Genomic DNA, 16295 nt, shown 5'->3' on the forward strand with positions numbered 1-16295 from the left:
TTGAAGAAAAAAAATCGAAAAAAAGATTTTTTATTTATTTATTATGGACAAACGGGTCCTATTTCATATGGGCTGATCTTGAGATCGAAACTCAGCCCAAAAAAGAAACCGTGATATGTTTTATTTCTAAGTTTGATTCAATGCAGTTTCAATTGAATCTTGCAGATGTAGAGTCTATCGTGGTGCACGTACAAGAGAAGAAGGTGACTCTTATTCGTAAATCCACAAGAAAATGATTTTGAAATGAAATTCATTCAAACAAAAAAATGTTGGAATTTTAGAAGAAATTGTTGTAATTCATGTGCAAATGGTTGTGATCATCAATGTGTGTCTCTGCTTGTTTAATTTGTTTCCTATTTTGTTGAAGAATTACACAGTGTCAGAATGGTTGACTTACCACCTGATGTTCTGAACAAAATGAATGTATTAGTTAGTGAATTTTTCCTCTGCAATGAAGAATATATGAATAACATAAGTGAGGTGGTTGAAATGGTACCACATTATTTGCTTAAGTGGGTCTATAGACCGTGCCAGATTCAAAATTTAGACGTTGTGAGTTCTGAGTTGAATGATGAGTACTAAAATATATATCAATTTTATCTTTAAAATTTTTCCCAGCACATATATAAAGGCTGAACATCAAAGCATTGAATTTTGTACAACTCGCGAACGTATGATTGGAAGGTAAACTAGCCAGTGACGTGATAAATTCTAGTTTCTGTTCAATTAAGTAAGTTTCAAAATAACCTGAAGTGCGATAGTTGGACCAAGCCAGGCTAAGGTTAAGATAATCAAATACTATAAATTAAGTCAGTTTGTCACTTGTTAAACTTAAATGCGGAATTGATTTATTTTATGAACTTGTTAGGAGTGGTTTGATTCACATACTGGTTATGTATATATTGTAGAGATTAGTTATGCGATAAACGATAATAAAGGATTATCATGCAACAATAATAATGCACTGACATTATGTATTACTCTATGAGCATTTTGGTCTTTAAATATTTGAAGTCGCGATATAGCAGCTAATTCACATATTCTTATTTCATATTTTATGCTATATAGGCTTTTACATAATGTAATATGAAATAAATTAGTACCATCAATCAAATGTCGCATTAGGTATGTAGAGATTATCTTTTTCCTTATACTGCCATTTATTTTCCTAGTCCCTTCAACCAACCAATCTCTATGCTGTTTTGCTACACTGTTTGGTCAGTATCAGCTTAACTAGGCTATGGCTCTTGACAGCTCCATACGATTGATTCTGAGATTCCCACACCAAGAGAAGTAGTACCTTACATATTTTGTCTCCGAATTTTTTTGTTGTGCATATATATGTAAAAGAAATTCTTAAATATATTTATATATACAAATTGTTCCATCTCCTTAGTAAAGGAAAGCTTCCAATCGAGTAATAAAAGCTTTAATTAGTTTATAAGTATTTTCTTGAATTTAATAATAGAATTGATCATGGCTCGTGGCAGAGACCTTTGGAAGTTGGGGTGTAAACATTTTTGGAATTGCTTACAAGTTTGGCATTGAGTCGACATCCCGAGAAAAAAGAAAAAAAGTAGCCTTGGTGCACTAAACTCCGGTTATACGCAAGGTCCGGAAAAGGGCCGGACCACAAGGATCTATTATATACAGTCTTACTCTGTATTTTTGCAAGAGACTATTGTTTTTATGGCTCGAACTCGTAACCTCCTGCAACTTTATTAATTACGCCAAAGCTATCTTCTACCGGAGAACGAGAGAATAACAATGATAGGATAACGGGGATTATGTGCAAGTGTAAAGTATTACTCCTAATAAAAAGGAAGTTTACTTTGACTTGGGACTTTGTTTGCTAATATGGTAAAGCACTACTACAAATTCTGCTGGCATGCAGTGGTACAGCTAATCATATAGATTCACTAAAAATATCCATCCGCGTAGAGCTCCAACTTGAGGATTTTTAAGATCATGAGGAAATTCTATGGTAAGAATTAAGAAAGATTGATTCGTTATACATAGTGGTAAACATGATTATTTTTGCTTCAAGAGTACTTATGGATGCTTAGCCTGAAAATTAGCTTCTAGCTGCTAGCATTGCAGTATGATAATTACAGAAGCAACTAGGTGCTATATATTCTGGTCAACGTTGACTCCAACTTCATAGAAAAACATAGTAATAATGAATTAAAAAGAGTAGGGAATTTCTTATTGACCAATTCAAACTTGGAACTGCCTTCATCTGAGGAAGATGACTTCTAAATTCCAGCCATGCATTCAACCATAGAACTATGAATATAGCATCAATATACCTATATTTTAATTTCTCTCTCTCATTTCTCAAGTACTGGAATCAAAATCATTATTGGCAGTTCACTTAAAAATATATCAATTGATCATTAACTAATTTAATATAGCTACACGATAGTACCATGACTCTTAAATTACAAATATTTTCTTGGCCAAACTCTCAAAGCTCACGTAATTAAGCTAAAGTGCATCCCTATATATACGTTTACAGTTTTCCATATATTATACACTGCAAAACCTGTCCCATTACTCTTCTCATTACCTTGTCATGACAGGAACTCCGGTTGCCGACAGTGGTGCTCCGGGCCAATGGACCACCGGTTTATGTGGTTGCTGTGATGATCGCTCTAACTGTAAGACACTTAATTCTTCTAAAAAAATTATTGGAAGAACCCCCCCCCCCCCCCCCCCACACAACTTGTTTTTCGATTATAAATGTGGTCTTTTTTTTCCCTGGTTCTGAATTTAATCAGTCTTGATTATTTGCAGGTTGTGTCACTTGTTGGTGTCCTTGTGTCACCTTTGGCCAAAATGTTGAAATAATTGATAAAGGAACTACTTGTAAGCTATAAAAGTTTCTTTGTTTCTGCTTTTTTTGTCTTTTTTCCTGTTCATTTTTAAATGTGAAGGGAAGACTTGGAGCAACGGTAAAGTTATCTCCGTGTGACTTATAAGTTACGGGTTCGGTCCGTGAAATCAGTCACCGATGCTTACGTCATGACAAATCTGCCTATATAATACACCCTTTGGAGTGCGGCCATTCACTGGACCCTGCATGAATATAAGATATTTTGTGTACCGAACTGCCCTTTATTCATTTTTACATTTGACTACATATATATGTATAACCTGCTAATTAATTTTGCAGCTTGTGCTCATGCTGGTGTAATATACTATTGCTTGGCTCATGTGTGTTGTGCTTGTGTCTACACATGCACTTATCGTACAAAACTGAGAGCCTACTTTAGCTTGCCAGAGGACCCTTGTGGAGATTGCCTTGTTCATTTTTGTTGTCTCCCTTGTGCTGTTTGCCAAGAATACAGAGAGCTCAAAAACCGCGGTTTTGACCCTTCCCAAGGTATATAAACACAATATATACTACCCTGCTGAAACTTTTACGTGCCACAGTTCATTTGAACTCATTATATATAGAATAGCAAAAGAATTAACTCAAATAGTCGTTCACTCAATCACTTAAATTAAAAAAAATAGTTGAGGTATAATATGCATAATTTATGTATTATATATATATGTATAATCTATGTATATGGCTAGAAAAATTAAACAATAAATGTTGCCGGCTATTTGTGTAAACTAGAGGTAGAATATTCAGACTTGATTTTTTTTATCCAGAGACTTTTTTTAACAACATTTCTTCCCGTAAATAACTAGTCGAATCTAAATAGAGTGTTTTTTATAAACTTTTGAATTTTTTGTTAGGGATTAGTTCACCAAATTTTGGTATATTACAAATTTAAGAGTATATATGACAGATGCTAAATTGAATTGAATTTTGCATTCTGATTATTGATTGGTTGCATGGGTAAAGGATGGATGGCTAATGCTCAGAAATGGAGTCAAGATGGAGTCACTGTACCTCCCCCTATTGCACCAGGCATGACTCGCTAAAAGAGATTTCAACCGCAGCAAGCTGTTCCATATTTTGCTGGGCTAGTTCTTTCTTTAATCTGTTGTATCTTTTTTTTGTTAAAAATAGTAACATGTGTCAAGTGAAAATTGTGTGTATGTTTTGGTTTCTTTTGTGTTACCCTATGAATAGCTGTGTACCTCTTTAATTTGGTCTGATATAAATAAAGCTCTTGTCACTATTTACATATTATGTTTTCTTCCACTTTGGTTTTTCCTTTGTCGACGCACGCATTTGTGATGCATATATTTTTACAAGGAAGCAAATGGCGTAAAAGACCGAAAACACGATATATGCATTCCCAAAACAACAACAAAAAACAACAACAATAGTGAAATCCTACAAGTTCTCTGCCTTGTAAATATAGAGAGGTTGTTTTCGATAAACACTCCACTTATAAAAGCATAAATCAGCAATCATGAATAAAAAATACTATAGTGAAAAAAACATGAAAAAGAAACAATAACAATAGTAAGAAAATAAGATATCCTTAAAGCAATTAGTGGAAAAAAGAAATAATGTTTCCTAATGTAGTTCTGTTAAACTATGTCTTTAAAATTAGTGGGAAAAAGAGAATAATGTTTGATGAGATCCCCGCGGATAGTTAGCACTAGGGGTGGCAAACATGCGAGTCGGGTCGGATATAAGACGTATCAAAAACGGATAAATTATTCGACCCGACTCACATTTGATACGAATAAAAAACGGGTCTGAGCTACGATTGCACGTTAAGAAATTGCATGATCTTCGGAATATGATTAAATGGTGTTTGGAGAACTATTTTAAGGACGTATGCAAATAATATCATATTTAAAGGCTCGAGGTTGTGAGGAATCAGTTGAGGAAAAAGTCTTTTTTGCTAATAATTGAGAAAAAAGTTGTTTCAAAATAAGGTCCAGCTGATAATATTGTTTGTTTTGAATTTCAAACTTACTGTTTTTTATTGACGTATTTTTCTTCTTTAAATCTTTATATTGTCTGTTCTTAATTTATTACGGTGCGCAATTGATTATTTAGGATATGTATCATCTGATTCTTACAGTTCTCAGTTCCTGTTGGAATTTCTATTATGTGATTTTCAATTAACTGTTTATTATCTATTATTTTATTTACGTGTATCCCAAATTCTTATTGATTTTTGAATAATTTGTTGGACTTGAAGAATATTCAGTTTCTGGCCCACGACATAACCATGCCCAAACTTGATATAAGTCTAATAGTTGTAACTTAATGTATTACATTATTTTGTCTTAGTGGACTTGAGTTTGTTAGGTCCGGTTCGGGTACATTTAGGCCCATTGTATATATATTATTTTCTCTGTACAGTTGGACAGAAGGAACATTAGCTAATGTGAAAAGATCTGAGCCATGGTTTTTCTCTCGAATGTTCTCTAACCCTAGAATAAATTTTCATGGCGATTTCTCTGTTTTCAAATGTTATCATGGTATCAGAGCAGAGATTCGAATAGATCTTGTGCTACGCTTTCGTTCGATATTACCCTCGAAGGGTTTTCTTAAAGTTTTTTTTCATCTCTCAGCTGGTTCGCCGATTTTGATTGAGTTTACAGTAAGTTTTGTTTTTCAGTACTGGTGAGGCTTTCCGGTGATTTCGTGAAGCTTTGCAATTTTTCGCTCGAGTATCTCAATTTCCTCCTGAGGCCGAAACAAGGGTTTGCATCGGTCTCCATTTTCAATTTGCTGGTGAGTGCGGATTATTTCGGAAGGAGTTTCTAGAATTAAAGGTTGTTACTTCTTCCAGTGACGAAGAAGAGTAGTATTTCTATTTCTAATTCTCTATATAAAATAGCATATATCTGTTTCGTGGTTGTAGAGGTATGCATCTCCGTATCTATTTTTGCTTGCTTACTGCATGTATATTTTGAGTATTATACTCCTAAATTGAGTAATCATTGGAAGTAATGCTACTTCTACCTCCGTGGATGCTCCAGATCCCTCTGGTCCTTTGTTTTTACATTCCTCTGATGTTCCTGACACTTCTTTGGTGCATGTGCCTTTTTCTAGTACTGGGTTTGGGGGTTGGAGAAGAAGTATGATTGTGGCTTTATCTGCAAAGAATCAAATAGCCTTCATAGATGGAACTTGTCCTAAACCTTCTGATAATACACCTGGATTAAAGCAGTGGAATAGGTGTAACAATATGGTGATATCTTGGCTGACTAGTTCTTTATCCCCTAAAATTGAGGAGAGTGTTCAATACTCTAAGACTGCTGAAAGTATTTGGAAGTAACTTGAGAGTAGATATGGGGCTGTCAATAGGACAAAGGTATTTGAGATTAAGAAAGAACTGGCTTCAACTTGTCAAGGATCTCTTGACATAGCATCTTACTTTAACAAGTTAAAGAGGTTATGGGATGAACTAGGTTTCACGTGTAAGAATCATATGAACACTTGCACTTGTGCAGCTAAACCTGGTTTGCAACAGGAAGTTGAAGAAAATAAATTATACCAATTCTTGATCGGATTAAATGAAACCTATATAAATGTTAGAAGCAATCTCACAATGATGCGGCCTTCTCCATCCCTTGATAATGCATACAACATTTTGCTCCAAGATGAGAGTCCAAGACAAGTCAAATCTTTCCCCCAATTTAACTCAGATTTAGCTTCTTTCAATGCCAACATGTTTAACAAAATTCTTCCTCCTCAAAAGCCATATAATCAGAGGGTGAACTTTGAACAGGGGGCAAATGGTGATCAGGTCAAGGCTTCCTTATTCTGCAAATACTGCAAGAAGCCTGGACACCTAATCGAAAAATGTTATAAACTTCATGGTTATCCTTCTAACCTCAATTTTACTAAAGGCGAAAGAATTGCAGCAAATGCTAGTGTTGAGGTTGATTTTTCTGAACTCAATCCCAGTGGTGGTGCTCAGCCTACTGCTCCTAACATTTTTGGTCCTCCATCTAACTCTGAGCATGCCTCCATGATACCTGGTCTGACAAAACAGCAGTACAATTAGTTGATGAATTTGCTGCAGCAGTCTCATGTGTCAGACCCCACTCCTCAGTCCAATCTCATGGCTTCTACCAATTTTGCTGGTACATCTTTAGTTGCTGATTTGTTGAGTAGTACTAGTTCTAATTCTTGCATGCTTTCTCCTTCAGTAAATTTAACCTAGATCATTGACTCTGGTGCAACTGACCACATGACATCCAATAAAGAGTTCTTGTTCAATATAACTCCTTTACCTGTACCTTATCTTGTATCTCTTCCAAATTGTTATAAAGTAAAAGTAACTTCCACTGATTCATTTGCTTTGCATCCCTCTATTGTTCTTCACAATGTTCTCTATATTCCTTCCTTCCACCATAATCTCATTTCTGTGTACAGGATGATACAACAATTCAGATGTTTTATCCTGTTTACTTATGATTCTTGTATGCTATTACATGGCCCTTCTCTGAAGAAGCTTTTGGATCTTGGTAAACTGGACACTAGATTGTACAAGCTTGTATGGAAAAAGTCATCATCACATCCTCTGTTTTATACTGATTCATGTTTCCAGAATACTGTCAACTCAGATTCTTCTCCTAAAGTTTCTGCCTTTAATTGTGATTTTGTCCCTAGTTTACATCATATGTGTGATGCACCTAGTTCACTTTCTCCTCCTTATATTTCTGTTCCTAATTGTGAATCCAATGTTAGCTTACCTAATGTGTGCACTGTTCCTTCTTATTGTAATACGGATGACATAAATAAAATGGATATCATTTGGCACCAGAGACTTGCACATATCCCTTTTGTCAGAATGAAAGTTATTTCTGGTTTATCTGATTCCTTATCTTCTAGGCAGTCCTTCATTTGCAATGTGTGTCCCATGTCCAGACAAACAAGATGAGACCCATTTAATGGGGTCCAAAAGCAATGTCTTTCCTTTAATAAAAATGTTTGTCACCATGATTAAGACTCACTTCCACACCATTGTTCAAACCATCAGAAGTGATAATGCTCTAGAACTTGGATCTAGTTCCTCTGCCTCCTCAGTATTTTTTTTTTCTTCAAAAAATGGTATTATCCACCAGGCTAGTTGCCCTTATACACCTCAACAAAATGGAGTGATTGAGAGAAAACATAAGACCCTCCTTGAAGCATCTAGAGCTTTAATGTTCCAATCCAAAGTACCTATGCACTTTTGGGGTGACTATTTATTGACAGCCACTTACATAATCAACATATTACCTTCCAAGCTTCTTCATGATAAGTCACCTTTTGAAATGTTGTATGGTAAGGCACCTAGTTACTCTCATTTGACAAGTTTTGGCTGTTTATGTTATGCTACAGTTCCTATACCATACAGAGATAAGTTCAAACCAAGAGCAATTCCTTGTGTTTTCCTTGGCTATCCTTTTGCCAAGAAAAGTTACAAGTTGTATAACTTAGCTACCAAACAGTATTTCATTTCAAGGGATGTGGTCTTTCATGAAATTTATTTTCCTTTATCTCTCCCTAAAGACTTTTCTTGTTCTACTCCTACTTCTTTTCCTGTATCTCCCTCTCCCTGTCATTTTTTTCATGATGACTCATCCATTCCTTCTGCTTCCTTTACTTCTTCTATTCCACCTGTGTCAGTACCATCTTCTTCTCTTCCTATTCATCCTTCGAATCTCATAAGGTCTACTAGGGAGCATAATCTTCCTGCCTATTTGTAAGACTACTTATGCATTCTTTATTCCTCTTCTTCTTGCTCCAATTATGTCCTAAAGCATGCTAAATTTGAACCTAGTACTTATTCCTAAGCTGCATCTATTCCAGCTTGGCAGGATGTCATGAAAAAGGAATTTGAGGCCTTAGTGGCTAATCACACTTGGGATATCATAGAGTTATCTAAAGAAAAAAAGCCTATTGGTTGTAAGTGAGTTTATAAAATTAAATATAAAGCTGATGGGTCTATTGAAAGATATAAAGCCCGACTTGTTATTAGGGGTGACACACAGGTAGAGGGTGTTAATTTTACTAAGACATTCTCTTCGGTGATAAAGATGTCCACCGTTAAATGCTTAATAGTAGTAGCTGTAAAGAGACAATGGCCTCTTTTTCAACTAGATATCAATAATGCATTTCTGCATGGTGACCTGTATATGAAGTTACCCTCTGGCCTTTCCCTTTCTGCTGCTAGTTCTTCTACTTCTGCCCCTTTAGTGTGTAAATTGCAAAAATCCTTATATGGTCTCCGGCAAGCCTCTCGGTAGTGGTATGCAAAATTATCTCATGCTTTATGCTCTCAGGGCTATTCTCATTCCTTCACTGATTATTCTCTTTTTGTCAAGGGTTCTCCTGGGTCTTTCACAGCCTTAGTTGTGTATGTTGATGATATAATTCTTACAGGGGATAATGCTACTGAAATCTCTGCCTTGAAACAGTTTCTCCATACCCAATTCAAGATCAAAGACTTGGGTCAGTTATATTACTTTTGGGGCATTGAAATATCTTATTTTCCTTCAGGTCTCCTGTTGAATCAGAAGAAATTTGTATCTGACTTGCTCTCTGAATATAAATGTGAAGATGTTTCTCCTGTTGCTTGCCCTTTGGAACTTCATGAGAAGTTATCGGCTGATAGTGGCGAAGTCTTGGATAAACCTGAATTCTTTCGGAGTTTGGTTGGCAAGTTGCTTTTCTTGACCCATACTAGGCCGGATATATGTTTTGATGTACAACATCTTAGTCAGTTTTTAAAGTGTCCTCGCGTTCCTCATATGTTTGTTGCATTACACATTCTGAGGTATCTTAAATATACTTTAGATATTGGTCTTTTCTACTCCAATGATTCTGATCTCACTGTGAGTGCCTATGGTGATAGTGATTGGGTTGCTTGTGTTGATACAAGGTGATCTGTTACTGGTTTCTGTATTCTTTTAGGTGAAAGTTTGATTGGTTGGAAGTCCAAGAAACAACCTGTTGTCTCTCTTTCTTCTACTGAAGCAGAATATCGAGCCATTTAGCAAGGTTATTGGTGAATTAACTTGGATGGTTCGACTCTTGTCTGATCTACATGTTCCTGTCTCTCTTCCAATTTCTGTTTTTTTTTTTATAATCAAGTTGCTATACATATTGCTGAGAATCCGATCTTCCATGAACGTACAAAATATATTGAAGTGGATTGTCACTTTATTTGCTCCAAGTTGGGTGAAGGCCTGATTCACTCGAGTCATGTATCTACTTCCAAGCAGATGGCAAACATTCTTACCAAACCTCTTCCTGGGTAGAGTCATCATCAATTCCTTTCCAAGTTGAAGGTGGTTTCCCCCTCCAACTTGAGGGGGGTGTTGGACTTGAAGGATATTCAGCTTCTGGTCCACGACAAAAACAGGCCCAAACTTGATATAAGTTCAATAGTTGTAACTTAATGTATTGCATTATTTTGTCTTAGTGGACTTGAGTTTGTTAGGTCCGATCCGGCTACATTTAGGCACATTATATATATATATATATATATATATATATATTATTTTCTTTGTACAGTTGGATAGAAGGAACATTAGCTAATGTGAAAAGATTTGAGCCATGATTTTTCTCTCGAATCTTCTCTAACCCTAGAATAAATTTCCATGGCGATTTCTCTGTTTCCAAGTGTTATCATCATCAAATTAACTTTCAAAATGAATAACATCCAAATAGCTCGCTAAAAAGAAACATCCAGATAAATTTCATTATAATCTCATAGAAAGTGAGTAATTAAATGAAAAGACCTTGAATTAACGTATGCTCATAGTTGTGTAACTTTGCCTTCTTATTCATTTATTTCCAAGTCTTATGCTTTAGAGTGGCTAAAAAAATCTCTTTTTCCTTTTTTTTGGGTAAACCAAACGACGTCGTTGGCCGCCATACAATTCCATTTGAGTCAATCCGTTCCCATTCAAAATTCGGATTCCAACACCTACTTACCATCTAAAACCACAATGAAACTAGCATGTGCAATTTCTAGCACTGCCTCATCGGCGACGGTCCTTTGCCGCCGCGGCCGCCGCCTCTTCTCCTCTTTTTCCCTTCCCAAAACCCTAAATTCATCATCATACTGGAGGAATTGGATGAGCAACACCGCCGCTACTAACTCTTTACATCAAATTTCCTGTTCAATGTCCACCTCAACCTCCCCATCACCCTCACCGACGTTATCGGAACCACCGCCGGAGAAGCCGAAGCCGAAACCTCAGCCTTGGCTTATTGTTGGCCTCGGTAACCCTGGGAAACGATACGCTGGCACCCGTCATAATGTCCGTTCTCTTCTTTTTCTAATATACTTGATGTTTTCGCACTGGTTTCTATATCATGTATTGATAATACTATTGAATTTGGCAGGTGGGTTTTGAGATGATAGATACTATAGCTGATGCTGAAGGAATATCTATGGGCAGTGTTTCCTTTAAAGCTCAATTTGGGAAAGGTACTTTCTTTAAGCTTGATTATACTGGATTTCAGAGTTTTCCTGATATATACAGTTACGTTGTGATCTTTTCTAACGTTTCAAAATATTGTCTACACAGTATCATTGTAGTTGCACAGCATCATTGCATTGACTAGTCTTTTTGTGGGAAAAAACTTATTTTCACCAGCTACGAACCTAATGGATACATGACTCACGTCTTCACATTAACATAGTTAATTATTACACATTACTGTTTGGATTCATGATACACGTCGTCACATTAACATAGTAAATATTCAAAATACATTCTCACCTTAATTTATCACTTAACCATGGTAACTTAATATGGTTTGGTGTAAATACGGGGTGTGTAAGTTTTATCTTTTTGTGATTCTAATATAATCCGTATCTGTTTGCTAATTATGTTGTAATATTCCCAACTTTTGAACTCCGGGCCTTGGTCATAGTGGTAAGAGGGCACGCCACGGCTTTGAACCTTGCCAAGACTATGTATATAACTGGAGAAGGGAGGGGTTGGTCCATTATCTGCTGAATCGTGTGCTTTTAGTGATTTCTTGGTTATCAAAAATAAATTTGTTTGTTGATTAGCTTTGTTAAATGGGTCATTGATTTGCTTTGATCTACTGTTTTCGAACGTTTGTGACTATTAAGTAGGTGCTTCATCTACATTCTTCAAAATGCAGTAAAATTAGCAGAAGAATTTACTCAACCCTTATGGATACTCCATTTAACTTAGCTAATTATTGAAGCTAGGCTTTGTTTTGTTGCATTGAGGTTTTCGTTCTCTAATTTAGCCACTATTGAAGTACCACTAATGTTGATATTTGGCTATCTTTGCGGTAAACTGCATTGACATGCTGCGGCTATGGGGGAGATTATTTAAACAAAGTTTTTCCGGATTAAGAAGTGGAAAGAAGGAACAAGTTTGATAATGAACTCGGTCATTCAAAATTGCTCTTTAGGATCACTTTCATGTTCTTTGGTTTCTTTTGCTTTCTAGGTTTCATTGGAGATGTTCCAATTATGCTTGCTAAACCTCAAACGTTCATGAATGCAAGTGGTGAGTCTGTAAGTCCACTTGTCTTGGCATGACCTGTCTCTTGTAGCTTCCATCCACCAAGTAGCATAAGATTGATATTTTACACTGTTTGACAGGTTGGAGCAATTGTTTCATATTATAAGATTCCACTGAAACAAGTTCTTGTGGTAAGCTATTGACAATTGAGCATAGAACTTATCTTTGTAATAACTTCCAACTAAAACTTTATAATTGCAGGTTTTTGACGATTTGGATTTGCCTTTTGCAAAGTTGCGGTTACTGCCAAAAGGTGGTCATGGAGGACACAATGGGTAATCTTTATTGTTGAATAGTTTCCTTTATCTGGAGCTTTCATCATGTGCTTATAATGATTCTGAAGTCTATTCCAGATTTTCTGCTATTTGCTTGAATATTTGATGCTTGAATATGTAGATAGTAATTGATTGAAAACTTGAAAGCAAGAATATTGATGGATACCAAGCATTTCATAGTTTGCTCCTTCTCATAAACTGCTTTTGGTTGATCATCAAAGTGTGAAGAAGACGTAATGATGGATTTATCAATTTGCGTAGGTTCACAAGTCAAGCTGGTCTACAGACCAAGTAGTTGGTTTTCATTAGTTTTTGGTTTTTTTCCTCAATTTCTCATTGTTTTACACTTTTACTTGGTACAACGACTATTTGTGGATGAAAATTTAACAATAGAAATAATCTTCACATTCAAATGATCATGATGTGTTGGAATCAAAACTGCTTGTTGACTGCTTTTCTCCTGGCTTTAAGTGAAAGAGTAAAACATATGATTGGTTTCTCTTTTTGATAAACGAGAGATCCCCAAGAGCCAGTGGCACACGGTTCGAAACCCGTGATGTGCGCCTAACCACACATCGGGCATTGCACTCTAACCACTAGAATAAAGCCTTGTGATTGGCGTTTCTGGTCTCCCACTATAAGGTGTCTTAAATCTGTAAAGTAATGTCATGGTAGGGCATCTTATGATACATGGAATATGGAAGCTTGATATATGTAGAATCTCCCTCCTGAGCCCGGAGTAAAGTAAATAAAAAGATGAAGGCCATACCGTTAGCACTCTGTCTGGATAGGTTTAGATTTAGCACCATTTCCTTCTGTAATTTCTGAACGAATACAAAAGAAATAGGAAAACCTTGGTGATCTGAAGAATTTGCTTGTCCAATATTCTTAGCTTAAATATATTTTTCTGCACTCTCTGCTTTATGGGTACTGCTTACTGGCATGACTAACTTCTTGCCTTATGTTTTAAAGGATGAGGAGCATTATGAATCACCTTAAAGGGAGCCGTGATTTTCCTCGTTTACGAATAGGTATTACCTCAGATCATTATGTACATCATTTCTGTGTGTTATTGTAGTTTCAAACATTGATATTTTCTTTAGGCATTGGGAGGCCTCCGGGGAAAATGGATCCCGCAAGTTTTGTTCTTCGCGCATTCAATCGACAAGAACGTGAGGAGGTACTTGCTTTTCTTTACTTATTTAAGTAGATTTCAGAAATACAATCACATATTGATGTTTGGCTTCTTTTAATTTCAGTTGGACTTCACATTACATAATGGTTTGGAAGCAGTGAGAATTTTAGTGCTCGAGGGTTTTGACAAAAGTGCCACATTTGTGAATAGTGCCAAACCCTTGACAGTTTAGTTTAGGGAAATTCTTTTTTTCAGATTTTCGCCAATTCACGAGAAGGCAGCGGAAGAACCATTGCTTGTAAGGCTACAGAAATATAGTTTGGTTAAACCAGAGTCATTCTAATACGAAGCCATAAAATCTTGTCAAGACAATTTTGGTAATGATTTTTTGATAGAGTTTTCTACTTTTCGGGGGTCCCCTTTGCCTTTGTTGTAATCATGATAAGTTTAAACATTCATTGTTTTGTTGTAAGGTATCCAAATGTGACGTCAAACTGGTCTTGTTTCTTAGTTTTATATCCCGGTCGAAAGGGGTTAAATTCATTAATTTCATATATGTATATTTATTCCTTTTTTTTGTGTGTGTGGAATTTGTCTGTAAGTTACTAGCCGCAGAGTATTCAATTCGTCAACGTCGTTCAAAATTTTCACTGAGGGAAGTTGTGGGACATTCCTTGCGGAGAATTTTGACACTCATGTATATAGGGGTGGCAAATGGGCGGGTTGTGTCGAGCGGGTTTTGAAATAAGTAAATTATCCGACCCGACTCGACCCATATTTAATACGGATAAAAAATGGGTTATTCGGCGGATAATATAGATATCTATATTACCCATGACTTCTTAAATATGATCATTTTTGGAAGAATTCTTAATCTCCAAACTTGAGGAACCTCAATTTGAGTCTTTCCAAATGTAAAAGTTAACTCATTAATTATCTATTGGTTATTCATTTTCTAAGTGGATAATATGATTCGCATCCACCCATTGTTAAAAAGTTCATTATCCAACCCACTTTTTAATGAATAATATGACCATATGGGTAATAACTGTTTTCTTTTAATCATTTTCTCACATCTACTCATGTACAAGCTGCGCTAAGAATCTGATACTGAAATTTGCCTTTGTATAAGAAAACAATTATAAAATTAGAGTACATAAATGGCCCCTTAAACTTGGCATACCTATTGAACAAGTCCTGAACTGAGTCCGAAATGTGCCAATTAGACACGACTTACTCGCATGGACATATAGCCTGTTTGGCCAAGCTTCTCTGGAGACAAAAGTAGTTTTTTTTTTTCAAAAGTATTTTTTTTTTCTAACTTGAGGTGTTTGGCCAAGCTAAGGGAGGCATGTGGGCCGGGCCCGGTCCTAAGTAGGCTTCGTGGGCCCGGTCCTAAGTGGGCTAGGTCATATGTGGGCCCGGGCTTCGCGGGCTTCTTGTTGGAATCGGACCGGGACCACGAACTAACGGTCTCGGGCCTAAGTGGGTCGGTCCATGGCCCAAGTGGGCCCAACAGATACTTTCTATTTTTTTAAAAAAATTATAGAAGTTAGAGAAAAAAAAACGGTAATAAATCTAAGGAAATTCCTTGTAAATTATATTATAGAATTGTGACCTACATTTTTTAATTCAAATTTAAAGACAAAAATAAGCTATATATATATATATATATATATATATATATATAATAAGTGTATAGTATAGTATAGTATAGTATAGTATATATATAAGTTATATTCGATATATATACATATCTTAAGATGTATATATAGTATATTATAGTATATATATATATATATATAAGCTATATTCGATATATATAAATATCTTAATATGTATATATAGTATATTATAGTATATATATAAGCTATATTCTCTCTCTATATATATATATAAGCTATATATATATATAAGAAAAGGTGTAATTACAAAAAAAATTGGGGTTAAAACAAAGGTGTTCCACACATCATATTAAAGATCTGCGAGTCTATTTTCTAACTCATTAAACCGTTTGTCAATATGATATCGGAGTAGAGATATATGGGAGCCTTTGCGAGACTGCGCAGACTGTCACCTACTTGCTTAAACGAGAATCCAAAAATGGACCAGTTCGGGTCATCCAAAGAGGACTTTTTAAAGGTCTATCTACTTCATATATTATACTTGGGTTAAATGACTATTTTGGCAGGTAAAACAGTCATATTTTAAATGCCATAACGACTATGATGTGGCATATTTTTTTTAAAAAAAAAAATTTAGTCGTTGGGCCCGGATAGGCCCGTTTAGGACCGTTTGAACCGGCTCACTTCCCAGCTAGTCCTGGTCCCAACCGGTCCCGGTCTTGCGGGCCTCGCCTATGGAACCGGCCCACTACCCAGCCCACCTCCCATGGTCCTGGTCCTATCCGGTTAGGACCGTTTAGGCCCACCGCCCATTTGGGCTTGTGG

At 36.0% G+C, this 16295-nt stretch overlaps 2 protein-coding genes across 2 annotated transcripts; both read left to right on the forward strand.

Annotated features, from left to right (window-relative positions):
- Positions 1-2519: 2519 nt before the first annotated feature.
- LOC104105506 (cell number regulator 7-like) lies at positions 2520-4144 on the forward strand. Its single transcript, XM_009613827.4, has 4 exons — positions 2520-2660; positions 2797-2868; positions 3176-3385; positions 3857-4144. Exons 1-4 carry the CDS (start codon positions 2576-2578, stop codon positions 3934-3936), a joined length of 447 nt encoding a protein of 148 aa, XP_009612122.1. The 5' UTR covers positions 2520-2575; the 3' UTR covers positions 3937-4144.
- Positions 4145-10787: 6643 nt separating this feature from the next.
- Positions 10788-14339, forward strand: LOC104105505 (peptidyl-tRNA hydrolase, mitochondrial). The gene is made up of 8 exons (XM_009613825.4): positions 10788-11187; positions 11273-11357; positions 12361-12428; positions 12516-12566; positions 12637-12710; positions 13683-13741; positions 13814-13890; positions 13970-14339. The coding sequence occupies exons 1-8, from the start codon at positions 10873-10875 to the stop codon at positions 14075-14077; spliced, it is 837 nt and encodes a 278-aa protein (XP_009612120.1). The 5' UTR covers positions 10788-10872; the 3' UTR covers positions 14078-14339.
- Positions 14340-16295: the final 1956 nt, after the last annotated feature.

This window comes from Nicotiana tomentosiformis, chromosome 12, assembly GCF_000390325.3.
Source record: "Nicotiana tomentosiformis chromosome 12, ASM39032v3, whole genome shotgun sequence".
Taxonomy (NCBI): Eukaryota; Viridiplantae; Streptophyta; class Magnoliopsida; order Solanales; family Solanaceae; genus Nicotiana; species Nicotiana tomentosiformis.

Bases quoted from the DNA above. Each gene is read 5' to 3' on its own strand.
- LOC104105506 (XM_009613827.4), top strand. From the start codon at position 2,576: ATGACAGGAACTCCGGTTGCCGACAGTGGTGCTCCGGGCCAATGGACC. The intron at 2,869-3,175 runs GTAAGCTATAAA...TTAATTTTGCAG, and splicing joins AATTGATAAAGGAACTACTT to CTTGTGCTCATGCTGGTGTA. The intron at 3,386-3,856 runs GTATATAAACAC...GCATGGGTAAAG, and splicing joins CGGTTTTGACCCTTCCCAAG to GATGGATGGCTAATGCTCAG.
- LOC104105505 (XM_009613825.4), top strand. From the start codon at position 10,873: ATGAAACTAGCATGTGCAATTTCTAGCACTGCCTCATCGGCGACGGTC. The intron at 11,188-11,272 runs GTCCGTTCTCTT...TGAATTTGGCAG, and splicing joins ACGCTGGCACCCGTCATAAT to GTGGGTTTTGAGATGATAGA. The intron at 12,711-13,682 runs GTAATCTTTATT...TATGTTTTAAAG, and splicing joins GGTCATGGAGGACACAATGG to GATGAGGAGCATTATGAATC.